Raw genomic sequence first — 26,230 nt, forward strand, 5'->3', positions numbered from 1 at the left:
CGGTACCTCTCTTTCCATTGTTAGCTTCATATGTACAGTTCTGGCACAGAATATGGTTAGGGTCGAAGCTGGGGTATGTTATGCTGGCCTGAGCCCAGATCAGCATGGTTTGGAGCAATGAATTCCAGTGGCGACACTTCTTCCAGAAGAAAAGGAAAAGCGACTTCCAACTACCCATTTGCCAGTTATATATACAAGAGTTCTTCAAAATAGTCAAAATAGTTACTCCAGGATACTATCCAGCTGTTCCTCCCTCTGCTGAGTGACATTCTTCCAGCCTTCAGTCTGGGCATCTCAAGTTCATTCATTTTTCCTTCCAGATAAGAAGTCCAAAAGAGGTTCCCCAATTGTTATTATGCTATTATATATAAAAGTCAGCAGTAGTCTTCCTCCAGTCTGACAGCACAACTGGATCTCCAATATTAAGAAACATTCAGTGCTTGTTTTTTATTCCTCAAGGGTTTATTCACTATGGTTATTTGTTAAGACAATAATAGATAGCTATTTACTTATTGTATAATCATTAATTCACATCCAAATCCATATCTTCCAGTCCCATTTCCTGATGGCCACTGTTTTCAGTCCTTTAAAATATATATATATATAGAGAGAGGAGTTTTCATTTCCATTTCCTCCTTTTCCATTCTTTTCTCAAACGTGTTACAAGAGTAAGTAGCTTTCCCCTCGAGATTTATTCCAAATTGTACACAGAATCCTTTCGTTCTCAACTCATCTCTGCCAGCTCAGGATATTTCTTAGTCTTTCCATACAGTGGTGCCCCGCAAGACGAATGCCTCGCAAGACGGAAAACTCACTAGACGAAAGAGTTTTCCGTTTTGGAGGTGCTTCGCAAAACGAATTTCCTATGGGCTTGCTTCGCAAGACGAAAATGTCTTGCGAGTTCCTGCGGGTTTTTTCCCCTCCCCCCCTTTTCTAAGCCGCTAAGCCGCTTATCCGCTAAGCCGATAAAAGCCGCTAAGCCGCTAATAGCGCTAATCCACTAAGCCGTCAATGGGCTAACTTCGCAAGACAAAAAAACCGCTAGACGAAGAGAATCGTGGAACAGATTCTTTTCGTCTTGCGAGGCCCCACTGTACATGGACCCCTTCCCCTCCTCCAACATCATAGCTCCAGCACTTGTCTGCTTCGTTCCTCCAGGCACCTGTGTGGAGGTCCTCTCACTTTCATCATCCCTTGCCTTCAACTATATCATTCCATTCTCTTGGTCTGGCAAATCTCCAGCAGTATTTTATCCAAAGGCTGTATATATTATCCAGCCTCAGTGTTACCCAATTAACATTTAACATTTTATGCAGCTCCACTCTTATTTCATTTAATTGCTCATTTAATAATTCTTGCACGACTGCGACAGTCAATGCAGTATTTGTCAACATTTTCACCAGTATGAGTGCTTTCTCAGAAACTCACACAGTCCTTGCTTATCTGGAAATTGCAGGAAGTTGCATTTCTAACATTGCATTCTCACAGGGAGCAGCCATGTAGTTTCACAGTACAAAGCAACACATTCACCAGTAAAACAGGATTAAGACTAGAACAAAACAAGATGAAAATTTCTCAAAGTTGGAGAATCTCTTAGCTGTTTGAAAAACTTTCTTTGGTATGTAGAATAAGAGCATGCTTTTTGATTTATTTGTTTACAGCCCCTTAATGGCATCTCCTCTTAAGCCAGCTATTGGGTTGTATTTCAAATGAACATTTCAACCAGCAGAGAGATAGCCATAGTAGTAATTTATAGGAGTTTCAGAAATAATTGAAGAAAGGATCTTTTGATTATCTTTGCCCTAGAGGCTGACCTTTAGGGCTATTAAGTGGTGTTATAGTAAAATTCAACCGTTTGGGTTCCTTGAAGATTTCTTGGTCCCATGGTGGGAGCAATCCTTCCAGAACATTTGGAAGATAATCCCTGTTATATCTGTTCCTCAGAGTTAATACGAGACAGTAGCTATCGTTAATCACCACTTAATTATCTTTGAGGATAGAGCCTCAACAGAGACGGCTAACCAGCCATGATGCCTCCCCAGAAGTCTGAGAATAATGAATTTGTAATGAAATTGAGCTGGACAAGGTGTCCCTGGCATGGTGTTAGAGGACCCTGGGACAGTTGTCCTGCATGACTCCATTGTCCCTGTAGAGGCTGCCATTGGGCTGACTTGAAATTTCATGTCCTCCATGACAACCATGGGAATGTCTCAAGTGGCTGTTGGACCAACAGATTAGGCAGGGCACACCTTTGAGTGATGTGAGGGATGGTTTGAAAATGAGGGAATACAGTGCAATCCCTTGTTATTTTTGGACCATTACCTGGTCTGGTGAACTTTGTCTTGGTAGTGGCAATTCCTGCCAGTAAGGGAAGTGGGCCTGTTTGAAGGGCCTCCCCTCAGAAACTGATGTGTTCCTGAACGATTCTGTCAAAGCGCTGACCTCCCTATGAAATGACAATATGGAAGGGGCGGTTGACATGATCGCTCCCAAGCATCATCTTCCCCTAAGTGGCTCCTTGGTATCTTGGTGATCTTTGGGCTATGAAGTAAGCCCACTGTCCCCCTGCTTCCTCATAAAACTTGTTTGAAAAGGAACACTTGCCCCTCAGAGTCAAGTTTGCATTGTTAGATGTTTTAGTAGTAAAGCGAGATGAGTGCCACAACCCCAGAGTCATTCACGACTGGACATAACTGTCAGGAGTCCTTGACCTTTAACAGTCATAATGTTGGAAGTCTGGCAGGTTTAACAAGCATTGTCTTAACTAATGTGTTAAGATAATGTGTGTCCTCGTCCGCTCCGATTCTATGCCCTGACTGCATTCCGTGACAGGCAGGAAATGCTTGGAGACCACCTTCTGTGGGAGACACAGCCGTTAAATGGGAATACTTCATCAGTCATGGCAGTTAATGAAAATGGGCTGAGCTGTATACGATAGGGTTGCCATATTTCAATTTTTTGCAAAATCTCCCCAAAAAAGCGTCCTTTTTTTACCTTTTTTTAAAAAGGAAAATACCAAATATATATATATATATATATCAACACTTCTGATATGGGCTGCCATACACCAGATTTTCCTGGACATTCGTGCTGCTTTTCAAACATTCCACCCAGACGCCATTTTTGATGTACAGATCCCAGCTATCTCTGGGAAATTCCAAACGTATGGCAGCCCTGGCATAGAGGACTTTTCCTATTACAGTGGTACCTCACAAGACGAATGCCTCACAAGACGAAAGAGTTTTTTGTTTTTTGAGTTGCTTCGCAAGACGAATTTCCCTATGGGCTTGCTTTGCAAGACGAAAACGTCTTGCAAGTTTGTTTCCTTTTTCTTAAAACCGTTAATACCCAGGGTGCATTCATGGGGTGCAGTTGCGACTTGAGCTTGAGGAGCAACTCACAGCACGCGGTGTGGTAGCCTTTTTGGGGGGTTTTGAAGACTTTGGTGATTTTTTGAAGCTTTTCCAAAATCCGTGCTTCGCAAGACGAAAAATTCACAAGACGAAAAAACTCGCAGAACGAATTAATTTCATCTTGCGAGGTACCACTGTATTTTTATCTAGTCTCTCCTTGATCTTGTCAGCTCCCTATCTTTCCCACCCCACACCAAAAAAGAACCCAACTTGGCTGCCTCTTTAAACTCTTACTTGGCAGAACTTGTTTGCATTTTCTAGAAATGTATTTCCTTCTTCCTTTGTCAGTTGTTGCATTCAGACCTGTGGCCTCCGTGCAGCCAAAGTGTTTCTGGATATGTTGGGACGCAGCTTATACTGCACAGGCCATTTGGGTTTCCAAGTCTTTCCCTCACAGAGCATAAGTTTCAGTGGGATTCCTCCTGAATTGTTTCCTTGAGATCTTAAGACTGCTGATTCTGTGGCAGGTTAACAAGGAAACTTTTCAGCTCAGAAATGTATTTTTAGATGAGGTGCCATCTAAAAAGAGAAAGTTATGGGTGGGTTAGCATTCATGGCACTTCAGATGCCAATAACTTGCATTTTCCCTCTTACATTGATTTTGGTTTTGTTTTGTTCCTCTGTTCTCTTTGTTGTTGTTATCTGTAAATGTTTGAAAACTACCATCTATCTAGCTATCTAGCTATCTAAAAAAAAACAAATTAATAATAGTTTCTTTGTTCGGCAGGTTGCCATTGCCAGGTGCAAAATTAATGGGCTACTGGAAAGCCAGCCAGCTGGGTAATGCACAGCAGAAACTTTTGTGCCCAACTGAAACACATCACATAGATATAAAGGTGAGATTTAAAAAAAATAAATCTTAATGTTGACTGTAAGCATACCCTATTTTCCAGGATTTTAAAGTCATACAGGATTTTTTCAAGTATTCACAATTTGTAGTCTGCCAATTCCAGGGCTGGATTAAGACTCTTAGAGGCCCTAAGCATTTAAAAGATTTTGGTGCCCGCATATGTGTCTAATTCAAAATATAAATAATATTTCTTTTAGGGTCCAATGTACTTAAATGTGCAGGCATTCCCGCTGGAAAGACACGAAGCCAGATCCCTGAGCTTTACAGAAGAACGTGCCTTTTGGTCGCTGCCTTTGAATGAAGTTAACTTAGTGTGCGATGTTGCTGTGGCGCAGGGTAGCGTATAATTTTTATTTTCTGTTTACTTAGTGATGATGAGAAACTGTATGAATGTGTAGATATCTAGAACATAATTAATATAAATTAGTTTGTATGCCACCTTTTTTTATTCCCTCTGATCTATAAACCTTCTGGCGGGAAGGTAAACGGCATTTCCGTGCGCTGCTCTGGTTCACCAGAAGTGGCTTAGTCATGCTGGCCACATGACCCGGAAGCTGTACGCCGGCTCCCTCGGCCAGTAAAGCGAGATAAGCGCCACAACCCCAGTGTCGTCTGCGACTGGACCTAACATATTTACCTTTGTATAATATGTGAATACATATATATGCAAATACATATAGGATTATTAATAACCTGCTACATTCTGTATAGACTCATTCTGTATATCAATATATTTATGCAAACAATGTCTGTGCCTATAAGCAATCTGTTCATATGTTTGCTTTCATGTAATCTGTATCTTATTCCCGCTTTCGGAAGCAGAAGACACCCTTTATGTGGCTACATGCAATCCTGTGTCCTTATATGTCATGGATCCGGCCAGTAAGAATGGATGCATTATAGACTTGTATGACATCTTCCCAAGGACTGTTGGTGGAATATGGCAACCGTTTGTGACATTGGCACCTCTGGGTAACCCTCTCAAAGGTCAAGTAGTTCTACACGAAGAGCAGGTAAAAAAAGCCAACATGATTTCCATTTCTGGGGTTAATATGTTAGCACCAGGAAGAGGGATCCCTCATATTTCTCAAGCTCTAACGCCTGTCTAGTTTTGAGATCAAAAATAATTCTCATCCAGTTCATCTTGGTTGGGATTATGGAGAACACACGTTCCCCTGGTGTATGGCACTGCCTTTTGTTGTTTTCACCAAACGTGTCCCCACTGCATAGGAGCTGGGCTTGTGACACATCTTGCTCGCTCACTTGCAGTCCTCCGTAATCTTGGCTCCTTGTACCGCATGAGAGCTGGTGTAGTATGGGGTTAAGATACTGCATTATGAATTGGAGGCAAGATTTGCACCGGGGATTTTCTGTCCAAAAACTAATTGGGGGTCCTTTAGACAAGCCACTTTGCCTCCACATACACATCTGCAAGAGAGGGATAATTCTATGGCACTACTGTACAGACTTGTTGCAAGCTTTGTCTTCTATTCCAACAGTACAGTGGTGCCTCGCAAGACGAAAAGAATCCGTTCTGCGATTCTCTTCGTCTAGCGGTTTTTTCGTCTTGCGAAGCAAGCCCATTGACGGCTTAGCAGATTAGCGCTATTAGCGTTTTAGCGGCTTTTAGCGGCTTATCGCCTTAGCGGATAAGCAGCTTAGCGGCTTAGAAAAGGGGGGGGGGGAGGGAAAAAAACCCGCAGGAACTCGCAAGACATTTTCGTCTTGCGAAGCAAGCCCATAGGAAATTCGTTTTGCGAAGCACCTCCAAAACGGAAAACTCTTTCATCTAGCGGGTTTTCCGTCTTGCGAGGCATTCGTCTTGCGGGGCACCACTGTATATTACACATTTTAGACAGCACTTTTACATTACGTTCCAACAGATCTCTCTCCAGTTGTGATGTTTTTCCCCCAGTCCCTTTCTTAAGTACTTCATTCAAATGAGGATATTGTATCCATGCTGTTAATTTTCCTGATAATTCCTTAAATTATTCTAATTGATACTCTCCTCACTATTTTTAAAATAAATTTCTATAAGTTGTCCAGACTTCCATAATATTCTTTTTCTTTACCACTATGGCTTCCAATGGTGACAGCCCAAGTGCTGTTTTTGCCTCTAATAGATTTTTGTATTTATTCCATTCTCTATACAAATTTTCCCCAGTTATAGAATTTGTAAATCCTTTATGTACTTTCACCTTTTCATACCATAAATAAGCCTGCCAACTGAAAATATTCTCATGACATTCTAAGTCTAAAATATGTGAATTCTCCAATGTCATCCATTCCTTCAACCAACAAAGACAAGATGCTTCATAGTATAATCTCATACAGTGGTGCCCCGCAAGACGAATGCCTCGCAAGACGGAAAACTCGCTAGACGAAAGAGTTTTCCGTTTTGGAGGTGCTTCGCAAAACGAATTTCCTATGGGCTTGCTTCGCAAGACGAAAATGTCTTGCGAGTTCCTGCGGGTTTTTTCCCCTTTCCCCCCCCTTTTTCTAAGCCGCTAAGCCGCTAAGCCGCTTATCCGATAAGCCGCTAAAAGCCGCTAAACCGCTAATAGCGCTAATCCGCTAAACCGTCAATGGGCTTGCTTCGCAAGACGAAAAAACCGCTAGACGAAGAGACTCGCGGAACGGATTCTTTTCGTCTTGCAAGGCACCACTGTATCAGGCAGGGAGAAACCTCCTCTCTATCAGTATACTCATCTATCAGTATTTTATATTTTATTCTAGGTTTCCCCCCCTTGCCAAATATATTTAGAAATATCTTTTTGCCATGCATTGAAATAATAATAATAATTATTATTTTTATTTATTTATTTATTTATTTATTTATTCATTCATTCATTCATTCATTCATTCCCCACCCATGTGGCTGAGTTTCCCAAGCCACTCTGGGTGACTCCCAATCAAGTGTTAAAAACAATACAGCTCCACAGAATCCTTTCACAGAGTCTAAGACAAGGCTGTCTGGAATATTAGCCTTGTATTGCCATCCTAGGCTTCATCAGTAGAACAGTCTCATATGTAATATTACAGGATAGTGGATCTTATACATGTATGGACCTTATGCATGAACTGACTAGAGAATGAACTGATCCACTGGGTCTTCTGCTTTTTTCGTTGAACTTTATGAGACTTCCGTTGAAATCTACAATTTGATACAACGATATACCTTATTTTTTAAAAAGTACAGCCGGTTACGCCTTCTGGTTATTCATGCAAAAGTATGGAGCGACAGTGTCACCATTTGCAAGTTTCTCTGTTCTCGCTCCACTTATTAGGCAGAGCAAAATTTAGGGTGACATAGTCTCTCCAGTTTTGCATTGCTAAACACTGAAAATGAAAAGAGAGGTGTTGCTGCTGCGTTTGATGGCAACTTCGCACTCGCATAATTCCCGAACCAATCATCTGTTTGCTTCCTGCTGCTCTTCCTATCCTTTACAGTCTGTTCTAACAAGTTAAATGCATTCTGGATATTTCATTTAACTGGTGCATTGGGGGGAAAATGCCTTTATTCATGTCCCAGGACCTTAATGGCACAGAGAAATCCAGATAATTGTTCTGCAGGCTAAAAGCGGTGTGCCACCACCACCACCATTCAGAGTCCAGTTTAAATCCTAATTTCCTTTTGCAGACTTTGTACAAGAAAGCAGATGAAAGCTGGGGCTCATCATTAAGCACAAAAAAATAAATAAATGTTGTTTGCTTTTATTGCTCTTGCAATGCGCTTGTACTGTCTGAAACAGTCTCAAGAGCTCCAGCAGAAAGTGAAGAGAAAAGGAAATTAATGAATGCGTCCAAAGCTCTTTCAAGCAAATGTACAGCTACCCACATGCACAAAACAAAAATATTGAGTACTTTCTTGTTCTTGGGGGGCATGAAAAGTTGGAACGGGGAATGGCTTTGGAGGAAATATTTGCCTGCAGGAAAGGAGGAATGGCAAAGCAATAAGGAAATAAGTCCTGTTCAAATATTTTCTTCTCTATCCTTTCTTCCTGCTCTGCATTTTTAAACTCCCCTCCTCCCATCTAGAAGAACTCTAACATCAGCTTCCCTTTCCCTTAGTCGCAATTACACCCTTATTTGAACTAAGTTCTTCCAAGGGAGGAAAACCCTGGCGAAGGAACAAACTGCAACAAGGAAAGGGAAGCTTTGCAGTAGCTAAAAATAAAAGAGCGGCGCCTCAAAATAATGGCTGTTACATCTGTTGAGTATTTGGAATTCAAGGCACTGGGGACATGAGGTCACCCAAAGGTTTCTTTTCTCCCAGTAAAGAATAAACAGAACCGAAACTGTGCACAAGCACAGCATATCTTCCCAGCCCACTTGAAGAATTGCCAAAGCTGTAACTGGAAGTATTCACCAGTGATGCAAATTTCTATTTTTATACGCAAACCAATACACCACCAGTCCATGTTACAGATGGGAGCCATTAACGTCTGCAAGGGTTGGGAAAGGGGCCTTGTTATGGTGCCAGCCGACCTCCTGAGCCCACCGCTAAGTGAAAGAACATAACTGCCTTGCAATGGCCGGAAAATCTTAACCCTTTATTTAGTTGTATTGTGCTAATGCGCATTCGAGACTCATCAAGAAGGCCTTTTTAATCTTCTCCTTCATGTACTTTTGTATATATAGGGGCTGTGAGCATTGCAAACACTTTCTTGGAGTTACATAGGGTGTAATGCCAAGTGCCTGGCAATATCTTACTGGGTTTGAGTTAAAACCTTTCTTTTTTAAGAAGAGATGTTGATTTGCTGAATATAACTACGATCCGGAATGTATGAGTGGAGATTTGTTACATGTAAGGGGTTCTTACATGTAAAATATGTAAAATACGGTCTGAAGCTCAACATCAAAAAAACTAAGATCATGGCCACTGGTTCCATCACCTCCTGGCAAATAGAAGGGGAAGAAATGGAGGCAGCGAGAGATTTTACTTTCTTGGACTCCATGATCACTGCAGATGGTGACAGCAGTCACAAAATTAAAAGACGCCTGCTTCTTGGGAGAAAAGCAATTACAAACCTAGACAGCATCTTAAAAAGCAGAGACATCACCTTGCCGACAAAGGTCCGTATAGTTAAAGCCGTGGTTTTCCCAGTAGTGATGTATGGAAGTGAGAGCTAGACCATAAAGAAGGCTGATCGCCGAAGAATTGATGCTTTTGAATTATGGTGCTGGAGGAGACTCTTGAGAGTCCCATGGACTGCAAGAAGATCAAACCTCTCCATTCTGAAGGAAATCAGCCCTGAGTGCTCACTGGAAGGACAGATCCTGAAGCCAAAAGAAAGAAAGAAAGAAAGAAAGAAAGAAAGAAAGAAAGAAGCTTAGGTAGTGGTTTCCAACAAAGAGAAATCTATTCAAAATTCTAAAATGTCTTCAGTGTCAATCTTTTCAGTGAAAGGAATCAATGATGCCATGAAAATGGCATATGCTGGAAAAGAATGTAATTTTTTATTTTCTTTTTGCAGAGCAATGTTATTCTATTAGTGGACATGAACACTGGATCCATACGCCGACTTTTACCGTCGCCAGATGTGAAAGAGGGTCCTAAAAGGTCATCCTGGTGGGGCAACAAGGAAGAGCAGGTAAGGCAGGGGCCAGTCCACCGTCCCTCAGACCATGTGGGGGGCCGGACTATATTTTGGGAAAAAAATAATGAATGAATTCCTATGCCCCGCAATTAACCCAGAGGCATTTTAAATAAAAGCACACATTCTACTCATGTAAAAACACGTCAATTTCCGGACCGTCTGCTGGCTGGATTGAGAAGGCAATTGGGCCGCATCCAGCCCACGGGCCTTAGGTTGCCTACCCCTGAGGTAAGGTACCCCAGTAGCTAACTATGCTTTGTGCGAAATGAGAAGCTTCGGTCTCCTCCAAGCCTAGTCATCACAGTTTTTTCTGTCTAGCCTTTATGAACAGCAACACATAAAGGCAGCTCTTCACTTTGAAACCTCATGCCAGGGTGCATTTCTTTAGAATCATAGAATCATAGAGTTGGAAGAGACCACAAGGGCCATGGAGTCCAACCCCCTGCCAAGCAGGAAACACCATCAGAGCACTCCTGACATATGGTTGTCAAGCCTCTGCTTAAAGGTAAAAGGTAAAGGTACCCCTGCCCGTACGGGCCAGTCTTGACAGACTCTGGGGTTGTGCGCCCATCTCACTTAAGAGGCCAGGGGCCAGCGCTGTCCGGAGACACTTCCGGGTCACGTGGCCAGCGTGACATCGCTGCTCTGGCGAGCCAGAGCCGCACACGGAAACGCCGTTTACCTTCCCGCTGGTAAGCAGTCCCTATTTATCTACTTGCACCTGGAGGTGCTTTCGAACTGCTAGGTTGGCAGGCGCTGGGACCGAGCAGTGGGAGCGCACCCCGCCGCAGGGATTCGAACCGCCGACCTTTTGATCGGCAAGTCCTAGGCGCTGAGGCTTTAACCCACAGCGCCACCTGCGTCCCTGCAAGCCTCTGCTTAAAGACCTCCAAAGAAGGAGACTCCACCACACTCCTTGGCAGCAAATTCCACTGTCAAACAGCTCTTACTGTCAGAAAGTTCTTCCTAATGTTTAGGTGGAATCTTCTTTCTTGTAGTTTTAGTTTTTTGTTTTTTTATGGTACTACAGAACAACTGTTTTTGCTTGCAGGCACTAACATAGCAACTCTTCAGGAATTTGTATTCACGTATTTTTAATTAAATTTCCCTTACAGTCAGATATAGGAAATGGGCTTTGGAGGAGCTAGGTAGTCATGATTCAGTGCAATTTGCATGTGAAAGGGCCTCTTGTTCAGTACCCAGGATCTCAATTCAAAAGAACTACAAATATCTCGGGAGTAGGGTAAAGTCTGCTGTCCTAGATGGGCCCAATGGTCTGACAGCTTCACATGATAGATCTCTTTTGTTCCAGTCTCAATTCAGTTTACGTCGAATAAACCAGAGAATCTGTGGTTATAAGCATTTATATATCAGTAGAGTGCACCCTGCTGGCTTTTGGAATATAGTACTATATTTTTTGCCAAACAAGGTCTCTATGGAAGTAAAAGCCTGATCTGAAGCACTTTTCATTCATCTAGATAGAGGCCAAATATTCATTTGCTGTTTGTTTGTTTTCCTCCTGTAAGCAGGCAGACAACTCTTTTACAACTGAAGTTGTGATGAATTTGGTAATTTTGTGAGTTTGAATTGGGTAATTTTGTCATTTGTTTTTTTCTTAGAAGAGTCACAAAATGTGCAGGGAGTTTTCACACAAAAACTGGCTGGTGTTCTATAAAGAAGAAGGGTGAGAAAGAACTCCTGTTTCCTATTCCCTCCCCTCACGGCAAAAAAACCCCAGGCCCCTCTCCTGCATTTGTCCTCAGCCTAATTTTGTCTTTCTTTCCCCTTTATTTTCCAGGAGTCACCTTACTGTTTTAGATGTCCTGGAGGGCCATGCTCACACCATCACGCTGCCTATCAAACTCTCCTCCGTCTTTTTGGTGGCTGAAGACCACTGGCTCCTGGTCGAGAGCAAAACAAACCAGTAAGATAAACATACTACAGATATGCCTGCCTGTTCCACCCAGAAACGTAGACATATCCATACCCTCTCCATGCCTAAATATTTGCATGAAAATATTTCTCCATAACTTGGGAATCTCCATTTTTTGTAACCCCTGCTGCTGCTTTAGCAAGTTTTTTGGCATGATCCAGCCAAAAATACTGGTGTGGTTTTTATGTAACGCTAAGACAAACTTTGGCTTAGTTAGAGCCGGTAATCCTGGGGGTATCTGGGGTGAAAATTTGCCGCCACTGGACTCCTCCCTTGGTCATGCTGCTGCTGTCCGTGGCTTGGCTTAGTGCTTGGCTTACAGCCTGGAATTGTGGTTTGTCTCTCTCCCTATAAACTATATAACAAAGCTTTGTTCTTGATTTACCATTTGTGGTTTGCTTGGGGGAGACAAATCACAAACCTGGTTTCACACATGACATTCAACCAAACTATGGCCTAGCTCTGGGCTGCATGGCGGCAGCAGGTCCAGGGAAGGAGCAAAGCAGCTGTGATTTTCACTCCAGGGACTTGCTTGTTCTTGCTAAGCCATGGTTTGTCTTAGTGTTCGTGCTAATGAGTTACAAACTTGCTTTGCTCCAACCCATTGAAATCCACGAGGTTTTCAAGCACTTAACGTGGGGTATGAATCTTAAGAGGGACACGGGTGGCGCTGTGGGTTAAACCACAGAGCCTAGGACTTGCCAATCAGAAGGTTGGCGGTTCGAATCCCCGCGACAGAGGTGAGCTCCTGTTGTTCCGTCCCTGCTCCTGCCAACCTAGCAGTTCGAAAGCACGTCAAAGTGCAAGTAGATCAATAGGTACCACGCTGGCGGGAAGGTAAACGGCGTTTCCGTGCGCTGCTCTGGTTTGCCAGAAGCGGCTTAGTCATGCTGGCCACATGACCCGGAAGCTGCACGCCGGCTCCCTTGGCCAGTAAAGCGAGATGAGTGCCGCAACCCCAGAGTCGGTCACGACTGGACCTAATGGTCAGGGGTACCTTTACCTTTACCTTTACCTATTGCAGATACTAATATAAGTTTGATTCAAAGCTTTACTTGCAGAACTTTCTTCAAAACAGAAAAAACCCCAGAGTCGGCCACGACTGGACCTAATGGTCAGGCCCTTTACCTTTACCTATGAATCTTAAGATTGGTAAAGCAAATGTAATATTCTTTGTAATGGTGCCTACAAGGATCAAGACTATCTGTAGTCATCACAAAAAGATTACCTCTGTGATCTCCTACCCTAAATTTAAGAGTGGGGAACATTCTTACTGTGCCCAGGGAGGTGGGACTGCCCCTTTCCTGCATCACAGCCATGGCACCTCATGGACATCAGCAACATATGTGGGAAGAAGAAGTCATGTCATCAGCCTGTCTCCCTTAATTTCCTGCATAAAGATGTTGCTGGTATTATACTGGAAGGAAGGAGTCATTTTGAAGTGGTAGCTACGTCACTGTTAACCTGAGAATAAGTCCTAAGGATAATTTGAGGGTGGGAGAGAGAGATTGGGGGCGCAGGAACCAAACAATTATGACGGTGTTGATCAGTGCAATGGACAAGAGATAAATATGGCTGTGTTAAATAACCACTGGGCAATTCCACCTGATTTGCAGAAAATATCTTTTAACTAAGCCTACGCATATGGAATCTGAAATGAATGGAATTTGCCAGTTACATGCACTGAATGAAGAGCCAACGGAGAACGAATCTGAGATAAAAACAGGTAGGGAATTTAAAATTGATTTGGCACTGCATGAGTCAGGTTTCCACCTGGTGACATGTATTATGTGAATTAAAAGCTTTAAAGGGACAATTCCTAGTCATCATTCATCTTATTACAGTACTGCTAACAACATTGTGGCCTCTTCTACAATTGTTTCCCTTCCAAATGCCAAAGTAGGAGAGTTAAAACTTCAGATGACAAGATGTAGTGACTCACATCCAAAGAAAGTTTATATTCAGTCTAATTGAAATCAACAGGAAAAGTTAGTTGCAACTCATTTATGTCTTTCTGTTTTAACTGGGAGCCTCAGTACAGGTGGCGAGCATTTGAGGCGTGTCCAATAGCCACACAACTGCCAAAATGAGGGTCCTTTTGGACCTGGAAGAGGGTGGGGCAGGGCGCAACCGGGCGGAGGGTGTGCTCCGCCCATGCACACGAGGGCTGAGAATAGAACCCCCATGCGAAACGGTCACTGCCCGTACTTACCATATTTTTCGTCCCATAGGACGCACCGGCCCATAGGACGCACCTAGTTTTTTTGGGGGGAAATAAAGGAAATTTTTTTTTGCTTTATTTCCCCCCCCCCAAAACCAGGTCGGGGAATGCAAACCAGGTCGGGGAACAGCGGGATGGCGGCGCTCCGCCTCCCCGCTGTCCCCCGAGCTTGTGGGGCTGCCCAATGTCTGCCCAAAGCGCGGGGCGTTCTTCTTCAGGGCACCCCGCGCGCCGGGCAGCAGGCTGCTATCTGCAGCCTAGGGAGCCCTGCGGGAACTCCCGTGGGCTCCCCAGGCTTGGGGATAGCTTCCTGAAGCCTGGAGAGCGAGAGGGGTCAGTGCGCACCGACCCCTCTCGCTCTCCAGGCTTCAGCGAAAGCCTGCATTCACCCCATAGGATGCACACTGATTTCCCCTTCATTTTTGGAGGGGAAAAAGTGTGTCCTATAGGGCAAAAAATACGGTACCTCTCCATGTCAGGACTAGCATGTCAGGAAGAAAGATTTTAGTCTAGCCTCCTACTGTCTCAGTGAGAACCACACCTAGTTTCCAGTAGTGTGAATGGAAACTGGCAGAGCCACCATATATGCAAGGCATTGTGTGGCTCTTCCTTTCATGCCAACAGTCCACTACATTTTAACCAATATACGTATTTAAAACAACAACAGTGGTATGAGACCAGAAATCCCCAGCTGTTGTCCTGTTTAGGCTCACTGTTGGTTCCACAGAATGCTGTGCAATAGGCAGCTGTAGGTGTTCAGTTCAGACACGTTTGGTAGGAACTTGTGGTGGCCAATGTCAACTACTTTCCTGCATGTCTGCTACAAGAAAGTTGCCTAAATATGGTTTGTGACTGCTTAATAAAAAGCACAAAACTTATGCCTGGAGGTGTAAGGTGATTCCCGTACTTTTCTATGCTGCCTGCCAATCACCAGGTGAAAACTGCATCTCATCACCTCTTAGGGAATAGCTGCTGAACCATGAGAATCCTGCTCAGCCTACAAACTATCAGTGGGCAATATCTAATTTAAATCTGTTGGTTTTTTCCAGTGAGTTTATCTCAGGATGAGTTAGGGAGCAATCTTGTGCAAAAGAAGCTGCCTTAAAGCAAGCTGGAGTAAATTAAACTGGTGTAAAGTGGCGCTGTGGGTTAAAGCCTCAGCGCCTAGGGCTTGCCGATCGAAAGGTCGGCGGTTCGAATCCCTGCGGCGGGGTGCGCTCCCGCTGCTCGGTCCCAGCGCCTGCCAACCTAGCAGTTCGAAAGCACCTCTGGGTGCAAGTAGATAAATAGGGACCGCTTACCAGTGGGAAGGTAAACGGCGTTTCCGTGTGCGGCTCTGGCTCGCCAGAGCAGCGATGTCACGCTGGCCACGTGACCCGGAAGTGTCTCCGGACAGCGCTGGCCCCTGGCCTCTTAAGTGAGATGGGCGCACAACCCCAGAGTCTGTCAAGACTGGCCCGTACGGGCAGGGGTACCTTTACCTTTACCTTTTAAAATCATACTAGATCTAAGCCCCCATTCAGCAGTGGGGGATCTCCTGTTGCTCTGCCCAAGGGTGGCAGAGGGAAAACAAGCCTTTAAAAGAGTGGCGTGTGTTGGCTTGCCAGCTGAATGGACTGAGTCCCCTGGCCTCGAATCTCCCCTTGCACCAGACTCAGCCAGTTTCAGTTCAGCTTGCTGAGCCGTCACTGAGCCAGGAAGAGCAAGTTTACACTGGCATATCTTTGGCTGAGTTGGGGTTGGCAACTTAATGTCAGCTGAGACCAGGTGAGCTGGAGATCTGCGGCATCCTCAGCTGCTCTCCCTGACGTATCTTGCCATAGGATTGGCCCCTTAGCTGGATACAAGCTTTTGCTCTTTGGGATTAAATAAAAATGTTTCTGTATATCTGAAGGCACATCTCTGTCCCCATCGTTCCGCCCAGACACTGAGGTCCAGCTCCGAGGGCCTTCTGGCGGTTCCCTCACTGCAAGAAGCCAAGTTACAGGGAAACAGGCAGAGGGCCTTCTCGGTAGTGGCACCCGCCCTGTGGAACGCCCGCCCACCAGATGTCAAAGAGAAAAATAACTACCAGACTATTAGAAGACATGTGAAGGCAGCCCTGTTTAGGAAAGCTTTTATTGTTTGACGCACTATTGTATTTTAATATTTTGTTGGAAGCTGCCCAGAGAGGCTAGGGAAATAAATTATTATTATTATTATTATTATTATTATTATTATTACTATTAATTATTTGTTTGCTTCACTTTTGCCTCACTTCAGAACTGCATATGCCACAGGCAGTTTCATGTGACCAGTTGTCTTCCGAAAACCTAAGTGTAGCACTTGGGCAGAAGATCAGCTCCCCCAACAGAATGCTCTCCGATGAACATAATTATGCTTCTCTCGTTGTTGGATTTCCACACCTCATGGTAGGCATCGTTTTTACTTAGTTTAAATAAATGAAATGTCAGCATCAAGGATGCCACACTAGGTAGATACCGTAATTAGCTCTGGACAAGCTTGATAAAATTCTGATCCTACATGGTAGCAGTTGATGTCCTTCATATAATGGAGGCATTTATGGTTCCACCATAAAAACCACGGAGCCTCTTACGCTTGCTGATAGGAAGGTCAGCGGTTCAAATCCCTGTGACGGAGTGAGCTCCCATTGCTCTGTCCCACCTTCTGCCAACCTAGCAGTTCAAAAACACGCCAGTGCGAGTAGATAAATAGGTACCACTGCAGTGGGAAGGCAAACGGCATTTCCGTGCTCTCTGATTTCTGTCACGTTGTCCTGTTGCGCCAGAAGCGGTTTAGTCATGCTGGCCACGTGACCCGGAAAGCTGTCTGTGGACAAACGCCGGCTCCCTCGGCCTGAAAGCAAAATGAGCATCGGAACCCCATAGTCGCCTTTGACTGGACTTAACCATCTAGGGCTCCTTTATCTTACCTTTTTTTACCATCATCTGTGGCCCAGAATTGGAGAGGAGATGCCGCCGCCTCTTAATTATTGGATCATTCAGCGGGATTTAACTGAAATATACCTAAGAAATTAGACAATGCCTTGTAGATAAAATTGAATATAACATTTCAGTAAAAGTAATATACAGGGACCTGTGTTGTGGTGAAATCTACCTACCAAACATCTTTCAAGGTGTGTTAACAGGGACACCTCCTAGATCTTGTTTGGAATGCTGTTGTTAACTAAGCAGATATTTAAATGAAAAATGTGGCGCCCTCCCTGTGGAACGCCCTCCCACCAGATGTCAAGGAGAACAACAACTACCAGACTTTTAGAAGACATCTGAAGGCAGCCTTGTTCAGGGAAGCTTTTAATGTTTGATGTATTAGAGTATTTTAATATATTTTTTTTGGAAGCCGCCCAGAGTGGCTGGGGAAGCCCAGCCAGATGGGCGGGGTACAAATAATAAATTATTATTATTATTATTATTATTATTATTATTATTACTAGGAGGAGGCTCAGTTGGCGAACTTTTCATTGCAGAAGCCTGTTGAGCCTTCATTGGTCCCTGTTCAAGGAAGTGAATGTTTAAGCTGATATTTCCCTTTTCCTCATTGTTCATCCTTAACACATTTTATGGACCAGGATTGTATACTCTGTTGTACAGTACAGTCCTATCATCCTGCTTCTCTTGTGATTTTCTTTCAGTCTCCCAATGAGGTTTACAGCTGGAAGAGGGACTCTGTCCTGGGCCAGAGGCAGCCTTTGGCTTCTGATCCGTTGTATTATGGAAAGCGCAGCAAAGGTGGAGCAGCAAAGCGATCAAATTGTGTGACTCTTGCAGCTGCCAATCAGGTGGTCAGAGTTCTGGCTCCTGGAGATGTGCCTTTGAAAGAAATTTATCCCAAAGGTAGCACAAATACCAAATAGGAGTGGGATTACTAAATTACATTTCACTTAGCTTGCTGCAGTTCTTAGAAGCAAATATTGTGATTTACTTTTAGTAAATAGACATAGAATTGGGCTGTGAGATTCTTTGAGAAGCTGCAAGCTCTACAACAGAATGCTGAATTGGCAAATGTAGAATTTTGTACTCTGTTGTGTAGTGTAGCCAGGGCTGTCTGCTTCATGATTCTGTGTAAAGGCACAGAATGTGATGCTGGGCGCATAACAAGAACCTCACTTTGTAATTAATTAATTAATTAACTAACTAACTAACTATGTTTCGATACCACTCTTTATCACAGGCGGTTTACAACATAAAAATGAAAACACAAAGTACATAACATAACAGCAAGAACAAAAAATGACCCCCTCCCACAAACGCATTTAAAAGGCCATAGATTGTTTAATTAGCCAAAGGCCTGGTTGGGGGGAAAAAGGTCTTTTACTTTGAAAGCAAGTTTTTTGCCCTTATGCTTGTGAAACTATTCTGTAGTGGTGGCAGAAGCCTTCCAGAGAGATTTCCAGTGTGCTTTGTGGTAGGGCTTGCTAATGCTTACTAATGCCAGTGTGGTGTAGTGGTTAAGAGTGGTAGACTTGTAATCTGGTGAACCGGGTTTGCGTCTCTGCTCTTCCACATGCAGCTGCTGGGTGACCTTGGGCCAGACACACTTCTTTGAAGTCTCTCAGCCCCACTCACCTCACAGAGGGTTTGTTGTGGGGAAGGAAGGGAAAGGAGAGTGTTAGCCGCTTTGAGACTCCTTAAAGGGAGTGAAAGGCGGGATATCAAATCCAAACTCTCTAATCAGTTCTTTCCAGTTGTTTGCAGCACATGTCTATAGGGGTTGTGCATATCCTTGAGCGATTGGGTAGAGCTGCCTCTATGGTCAGTATAGAACTTATGTTCAACCCACCTGGGTCTAAATGGTTCAAGTGCAAGTTAAGTCTTCTGCTTGTATGTTCATGCATTAACTGCTTTAATGCTGCTAGATAACTATCATACCAACTGAAAAAGCGTGTTTGCAGCTTTTAAACTCCGCTAGTCTCTAAAAATTTGGAAGAAGAAATCCATTGGGGCATCCTTGTCTCAGTCTGTATCTCTGGCATTCAGCTTTTCCAAAGCGTTCTGTGTTGAAATGCTCTTCAAATGTACTTACATTTTAGTGTTTGTTACGAGATGATAGATTAAGATGGGCTCATTCGTGCCTGATCAGGTTTTGTTCATGTTTGTTTATAGTTCAACATTCACGGCATAAGCATTTGTCTTTGTTTTCATTTCTTTTTCTGAAATTAAGCTTTATAAAGTGTTTTCGAGAGATGTGGAAATGTGATTTATTAAAAGAGTTTGCTGTTAACTATAAAATATCCCTCCAATACTTCTGTTTGCAGATGTTACTCCTCCCCAAGCTGCTGGTTACCTGGAAATTACGGATCTTACAACAAAGAAACTTAAATATATTCCTGTTCCCAGGTATTTCATATTTAAATCTGCCTCAGCCGCAAACAACAAACAGAAGCCATTGCACTAATATTTTAATCCGTAGGGCTTCCCTAACTTTGTTCAAAGCTCAACACCATTTTCAATTCTCCATAGTTTTAAAATACACTTTCGGTAAACCAGCTTCCCTTGGTTTTCAGACCAACGAACCTGACTCCCTATACATCGTGGCTCTCGGCGATTTCAGACACGGACGTCTTGTTGGCCGCACTTGGCGAAGCCGGGGTGGTCACTGTTGACATGGGTGGCAATGTCAGGCTCTGGGAAACCAGCTTGGAAAGTCTTCAGAGATCACTCCAGGAATGGAGAACCATGATTGGAGAAGAGAATGGCAGGCCTGTGCAGGTAAGATGAAGAAGCACATTCCACATCGGGGGCTCCAGGGGTTAAATTTTGTGCTTTTAGGCTGAGCTACCTGGGCCTGGGTGTGCTCAGTCCTAAAAACCCTCTCCTGGTATGACCGCCTCTCCTGGTATGCCCCGCGGAGGACCTTAAGGTCCACAAATGACAACATTTTGGAGGTCCCAAGTTGCAAGGTGGTTAGATTGGTCTCAACTAGGGTCAGGGCCTTTTCAGTATTGGCCCTGACTTGGTGGAACACTCTGTCACAAGAGACTAGGGCCCTGTGGGACTTGACATCTTTCTGCAGGGTCTGCAAGACAGAGCTGTTCCGCCTGGCCTTTGGTTTGGACTCAGTCTGACCCTTATGTTTTCCTCCCCTTATGGTTTTGATCTATGGGCTACTTTTAAAATGAGGCTGCATTTTAAATTGCATTTTAACCTGTATTTTAAATTGTCCCCCCCCCCCCTGTTATGTTTTTACTGTAATTTTACTGAGCCCGGCTCTGGCCGGGGAGGGCGAGGTGCTGTATACACTTCCGCATTTTGTGCCCTAACTTCTCGGGAGCAAGGGAGCATAAAGAGCATTTTGGCAAAATTCAAATTAACTCCTTTCGTTCTCTCCGCCCCCTTGTTGATTTCTCTAAGGAGCCCTGATCATTTGAGCAGGTACCCTTCTGTGATGCTTTATATGTTTTGATTTGCTCACACTCTTTCAGTGCCCCAGATGTAGCCCTGATCTTCTTTCCTTCCCAGGAAACCTTTTATTTGATGCATTACATCAGCCATCCTTTGGGTAAAGGAATACTAATATGGTCAAGTTGGTTCCATGCCTAGATCTGATAAAGAGCGTATGGCGGAGTATCCTATAACCATCATTTTCCTGCAAACTTTGTTTTTGCTTCAACAGATAACTATCGAGAGAGAAAGCGGTTTGGATGTCAGCTCTCCTAAGCATGGGAAGATAGATCCAGATAACACTCCTCATGTTGGTGGAAACATGTGGGCTGGTGGAACAGGTACAAAACCATTGTTTGCGCCTGATATTCAGGAGCCATCCCTGAAACGTGCTGAAGTGGTTAGGGTGTCCCAAGCTCTGTTGCGTATGTAGCATGCAGTTCTAAACAATTCGCTTGAAATGACAGTGTGCTGATCTCCTCATTCTCTAGGGCAGAGCTTTCCAAACTGTGTATCACAACACAACACAACCTTCGGTTTGCTAGGAAAACTGTATGACTGTGTCGCGAAATGATGCATGATGTCTAAAAAGTGTGTCACCAACATGAGACGTTTGAAAAGCCATTGGATTCTTCTCGATCCAAAATCAAGAGCGCCGTTTCTGCTTCTTTTCTAGGTGGAAGAGACACGGCTGGGCTGGGCGGCAAAGGCGGTCCGTACCGACTGGATGCTGGCCACAAGGTCTACCAGGTGTCTCAAGCAGAGAAAGATGCTGTGCCTGAAGAGGTGAAGAAAGCCGCCAGGGAGATGGGAGAAAAGGCTTTTAAACAGAGGTTAATATTCACTTTGTAATGGATTTCTCTGCATGCAATGGACACTTTGAAAGAAGCATTGGGTTTATAAAGTGAAATCCCTTGTGCCTACTAGACACATTATCCATCAAGGGCCCCAGCAGATAATGCATGAATGCATGTGTGTGCATTTAACATGCCTGATCTTTGTCATTTAAGCAGCAACAAGAGGAACACTGATCAGGACTGTACCATGTAGGGAGCAGGAGTAGTTCACTCTCCCCCCCCTTCCCCAGGCTGCAGTCCTAAGAAAAATGATAGCATAGCTGTCAACCGTCCCTTATTTGGCGGGACAGTCCCTTATCCTAGCACCATGTCCTGCTGCTGTCCCTTATTAATGATGTCCCTTAAATTTCCCAGGTTTCAAAGGAAGCAGCTCCTCTCCCTCCCTCCCTGCCGGCCAGGGAGGAGGGAGGCTCCAACTGTGTTGCTTGGCTGCGTTGCTCACCCAATAAGGAGTCTAAGAACGACTGAGGGGGGTGGAGCTTGCATGCCTTGTGCCGATCAAATCGGCCGCATTGCCTGGGGACTTGCCTTTGCTCAGCGCTTCCCAGCGGAGAGGCGACGGTGGTTTTCCTTGCAGCATCCCCTTTGCCAGGTTGCTGCGCTGTGGGAACCACCGCTTGAGGCTTCGTTTGGCTGCTGGTTGACTAAAATCCCTTATTTTGGCTGCTGTTCCCTTATTTTTGAGGCTGCTGGTCCCTTATTTTCAAATCTGTAAGTTGACAGCTATGCATGGGAGGGATTCATTCAGCTCTTGTAAAAACATGAGCATGCATAAGAAGGCACAGGCAGTTGCTCAGTAAATTATTTGCTCCTTTACCTTCCTTCTCCACTTGATTTGTTTCTTGATTCCCCCAGGAAGTTGTTTGCAGTTATGTATAATTTACACCAATTGTCTTGACTGTTCCATTACTTGAAAGATATTGTTCTATTTAGTTTGAAACCTGCTCGTCACACACGTGATCGCATTGGGAGCATGTGGGCGCGTTGTTACTGAAATGCTCTGATGGGGAGCTAAAGATTGGGTTTCCTCGGGAGAAAGTGGCAGGACAAGCGGAAGTCTGGATGAGCCGTGAGACAGAGTCACAGAACTGTAGAGAGTTGGAAGGGATCCTGCTAGGGTTGGCACAGGACACGTCATGGATAGAGTCATCATAGCGACTCATAGTTAAAAGTAGAAGTCAGCAGATTTGTCCCCATTTTTGCTCTTCAAAATATGGCGGCCTAATTCTAGTCCAATTCCCTGCAAGACAGGAATCACAAGCTCTGTTTAAAAACCTCCAATATATGTGAAGGAAATCAAAGTGGCTACCTGAATGCTTCAGTTTTCTTGATTTCACTTCTATATCTTCTTGATATAAGACAAGCCAGATTTCAGGATATGAGAGTTCAGTATAAAAATAGTCTTGCTGAGATTCAAATTCTGTTGATATTTGGACCATCCCAGTTAATGTGGTAGAATGTCTGTTTTAGAACTTAAGCTATGAAGGCCTGTTTTATTCTGCACTGCAGCACTTGCATGTCCTGTAAAATGCCTCTTATTCATTTTGTTCTATATTCATCTCATTTCTTCAGACTAAAAGAAATCCAGATGAGTGAATATGATGCATCTACATATGAGAGGTTCTCTGGAGCTGTTCGACGGCAAGTTCATTTACTCCGAATCATCCTGGATAATTTACAGGTACTAATTGACTTTTAAAAACTGATAAACTCTCTTTTCTGCATTTGGATGACATGGGAGCTGTTTTACGGGTCCCACTCAAAATTCTCTAGCGGTAGAAAACTAATCAGCTAGCAATGAGTTGTGATATTTGAATTCATTACTTGCTGACCCAACCAACTGGACATAAGTTGCATATCTGAGTAGACTGTCACAATAGGGATTTTCTGCCATGGCTGCTGTATCTCTTCACATTTCAGCAGAGGTAACGCACACATCCAGCTGCTGCCCATCAAGTCTATAGCTGTGAACAGTAGATCCATGTGAAATAAGGGGTGCTTCCTGCTTTGAATTTAAATCTTCATTTTGGAGTCCCAAAGCATCTCAGCCTTTTTTCTGAAGCTGCACCAATGCACCATCAGCTACCTGTTTTCCTATTTTTTATTTCCAAGTTTTGCTCAGGCCTCTGTGCAGTTTGCCACAGTTTTCGGTTCACATCCCTTCCTGGCGGGATACATACAGCACAAAATAGGATCAGGATGTGATCACACAACATACATATTGGCGCACAAATTAAATCGCAGCTCACAAAGGAGTTGTAAACCAAAAGGAAGAGCAGAATGCAGGGATCCCATGGAATGGAAAACCTCTTCCTTAGTGTGCGCGTGTAGGAACCGGGGCTAAGCTTATTTGTGGCCAGGGGTTAGAATATTGGAATGACAGCCGTAGATATATAGAAGAAGAAGAAGAAGAAGAAGAAGAAGAAGAAGAAGAAGAAGAAGAAGAGGAGTAGTAGTTTGGACTTGATACCCCGCCTTTCACTCCCTTTAAGGAGTCTCAAAGCGGCTAACATTCTCCTTTCCCTTCCTCCCCCACAAAAAACACTCTGTGAGGTGAGTGGGGCTGAGAGACTTCAGAGAAGTGTGACTAGCCCAAGGACACCCAGCAGCTGCATGTGGAGGAGCGGAGACGCGAACCCGGTTCACCAGATTACGAGTCCACCGCTCTTAACCACTACACTACACTGGCACTGAGATGGACTCTGAGCTCCTCTAACACCCTTGACAGGTCCATTTTGTTAGGTGGGTAGGGCTCCCCATCCGTCACTCACTTGATTTTGCGATGAGGTCAGGTGAGCTGCATTTTTTCCTACTCCACACCTTATATCTAAGGTCAGATGTCGAGAAGGTGGATGGAGCTTGTGGGAAATGGCCTTGTGACCTCGTTTGGGCCATTGTCCATCCCTTTCCCGCTGCTGCTTTAGGAGGTGCTGCATCTGGTTTTGAAAGAGAGGGTGATTCGTGTCATAGTTCACTGATCCCTGAAACTCGTGCCATTGTGCTCTGATAATGCTTTCAGCTGGGTGAGCCTTTACAGCTGCTCCAGGAGTGTTTCAGCTATTTGTCCATGGCGTGATCTTTCTTGACATCTGTGTTTTGCTGTCTGAAAGCCAGGGAGAGAAGGAGAAATGGACAAAGAGAATCAAGATGAGCTTCCATTTGCAAAAGAGTGCAGTGAAATATTTTTTCTCAAAATCTGAGGAGCTCATACTTTGTAGAGATTAAAAGAGCTTGACTGTGCCCCCAAATTGTTAAGACAGTGTGTCCCCCCCCAGCTTCTCTTTTTGTGTAAAAAAACCCAAATAGTTATTCCAGGTCGTAAGTGAAGAAACCCTGAAAATTCTGTTTGTAGTGGTAGTACAGTGGTACCTCGGGATAAGTACTTAATTCGTTCTGGAGGTCTGTTCTTAACCTGAAACTGTTCTTAACCTGAAGCACCACTTTAGCTAATGGTGCCTCCTGCTGCCGCCACACCGCCAGAGCACGATTTCTGTTCTCATCCTGAAGCAAAGATCTTAACCTGAAGCACTATTTCTGGGTTAGCGGTGTCTGTAACCTGAAGCGTATGTAATCTGAAGTGTATGTAACCCGAGGTACCACTGTAGTAGTAATAATAATATGATCAAAATCTTCTTTTTGAAGACACTTTACTGTTGTTACATGTTATATTTTGCATTTTAGGCTTTGGGCTCCACAATTCAGGACTGCTGAGGGAGAAGGGGGAGGGAGGAAAAAGCCGCTAACCCTGTGCCCCCTCCCTCAGGACCAGGGTCTCAGGAGTTGGTCCCTGGTGCCTAGAGACACAGAGCAGCACTTGCCACAACGTCAGGGAAGGAAGCGCATCCGTTTTCCTTTAGACTAACAAAAGGTTGTTTTAAGTTCATTGGGAAAGCGCCGTGTGCTCTGTTTCCTGAGGCTTCATTGTCTTCCTGGGAAATGTGTAGCAAAACTATCTGACCAAGAAACCAGACATTCTTTGCTGCCTGTAAAAAAAAAAGGAGGAGGAAAAGACTGGTATAGCTGTGAAATTTAACAACCTGCTTATTTGGTGTATGATCCTATTATTTGGGACTACTTCTCACTGAGGTGATAAACCTGTGCCTGTGTGGTTCTACTTCAAGCTGGAGGTTCATGTGCCTGAATGGACAATGGATGCCACAGAGACGTGGTCTGGACTTACCTTCTTCTTAACATACACACAATAGTGCCTCCTGCTCAGAGTCACAAAGCATCCTTAGACCAGTGAAACAGCAAGTCACGACATTGTATTGCATCTGGCTTAAGTGATGGCCAGCTGTTAACACGTCTCTCAAAGTCCAGTTACTTACGTCAGTAACTGAAAGCTAACTGTATTTTGAGTGCTGTGTCATCTGCCCATCATCACTTAAGCCTTACAACTTGAACTATTAACACTTTGTTTGATAGGAAGGATCGATTATCAATGGAAAAGGGCTGTCACTCATTGGCAAAAGGTCCCAGCTGGAATCCCTGGCATCTCTAGGTAGGAAATGTCCAGGTCCAGGATAAGGCAGAGCCCTGTGTTCCTAAATACTTGCCAATTCGTGTTTTGGTTTGAATATTTGTGCCAAACCTTGTTGTAGAATTTGCAGCAGAAGTCCCATCGGTACTTCCAAAGACTTTTCAGAAAGAAAATAATCTTAAAGACAAGTGTTTCCTTTTTTTCACAGGCGAAAGGAAAGGAAAGACAGTGGCTCAGGAACCAGGCCATTGGAGAACTAGATGATGCCAAGATAATTGACAGTCTGACAGGTGAAAAAACTATCTATAAGCGGCGGGGAGATCTTGACCCACAAGTAAGTTAACTGAGACAAAGTTAAAGTGCATGCACACCAACTGTTCTCCTGGCATACACACTTTTCTCAGTCCATTTAACATTTTGCTGGGTAATTTGGTGTAATTTACAAAATTCTGCCCGCCCACCCCATTACAGTGGT

General features: G+C 44.1%; 1 protein-coding gene across 3 annotated transcripts in view; it reads left to right on the forward strand.

Moving 5' to 3' along the window:
- The window catches only part of VWA8 (von Willebrand factor A domain containing 8), a 94,441-nt gene that overhangs the window by 55,925 nt on the left and 12,286 nt on the right, over positions 1 to 26,230 (forward strand). For 2 of the 3 annotated variants that reach the window (XM_079983450.1, XM_079983449.1), the window contains exons 27-41: positions 4,141 to 4,249; positions 4,461 to 4,599; positions 5,083 to 5,276; positions 9,741 to 9,857; positions 11,483 to 11,547; positions 11,662 to 11,787; positions 13,413 to 13,522; positions 16,280 to 16,428; positions 17,670 to 17,871; positions 19,293 to 19,374; positions 19,542 to 19,746; positions 20,651 to 20,759; positions 21,095 to 21,251; positions 22,848 to 22,956; positions 25,964 to 26,089. In XM_079983450.1, coding sequence (XP_079839576.1) covers positions 4,141 to 4,249; positions 4,461 to 4,599; positions 5,083 to 5,276; positions 9,741 to 9,857; positions 11,483 to 11,547; positions 11,662 to 11,787; positions 13,413 to 13,522; positions 16,280 to 16,428; positions 17,670 to 17,871; positions 19,293 to 19,374; positions 19,542 to 19,746; positions 20,651 to 20,759; positions 21,095 to 21,251; positions 22,848 to 22,956; positions 25,964 to 26,089 — 1,999 coding nt within the window. The remainder of the gene's footprint in view (positions 1 to 4,140; positions 4,250 to 4,460; positions 4,600 to 5,082; positions 5,277 to 9,740; positions 9,858 to 11,482; positions 11,548 to 11,661; positions 11,788 to 13,412; positions 13,523 to 16,279; positions 16,429 to 17,669; positions 17,872 to 19,292; positions 19,375 to 19,541; positions 19,747 to 20,650; positions 20,760 to 21,094; positions 21,252 to 22,847; positions 22,957 to 25,963; positions 26,090 to 26,230) is intronic. The other variant, XM_079983451.1, reaches the window with a different exon arrangement.

This window comes from Podarcis cretensis, assembly GCF_951804945.1.
Source record: "Podarcis cretensis genome assembly, chromosome: 7".
Classification (NCBI taxonomy): Eukaryota; Metazoa; Chordata; class Lepidosauria; order Squamata; family Lacertidae; genus Podarcis; species Podarcis cretensis.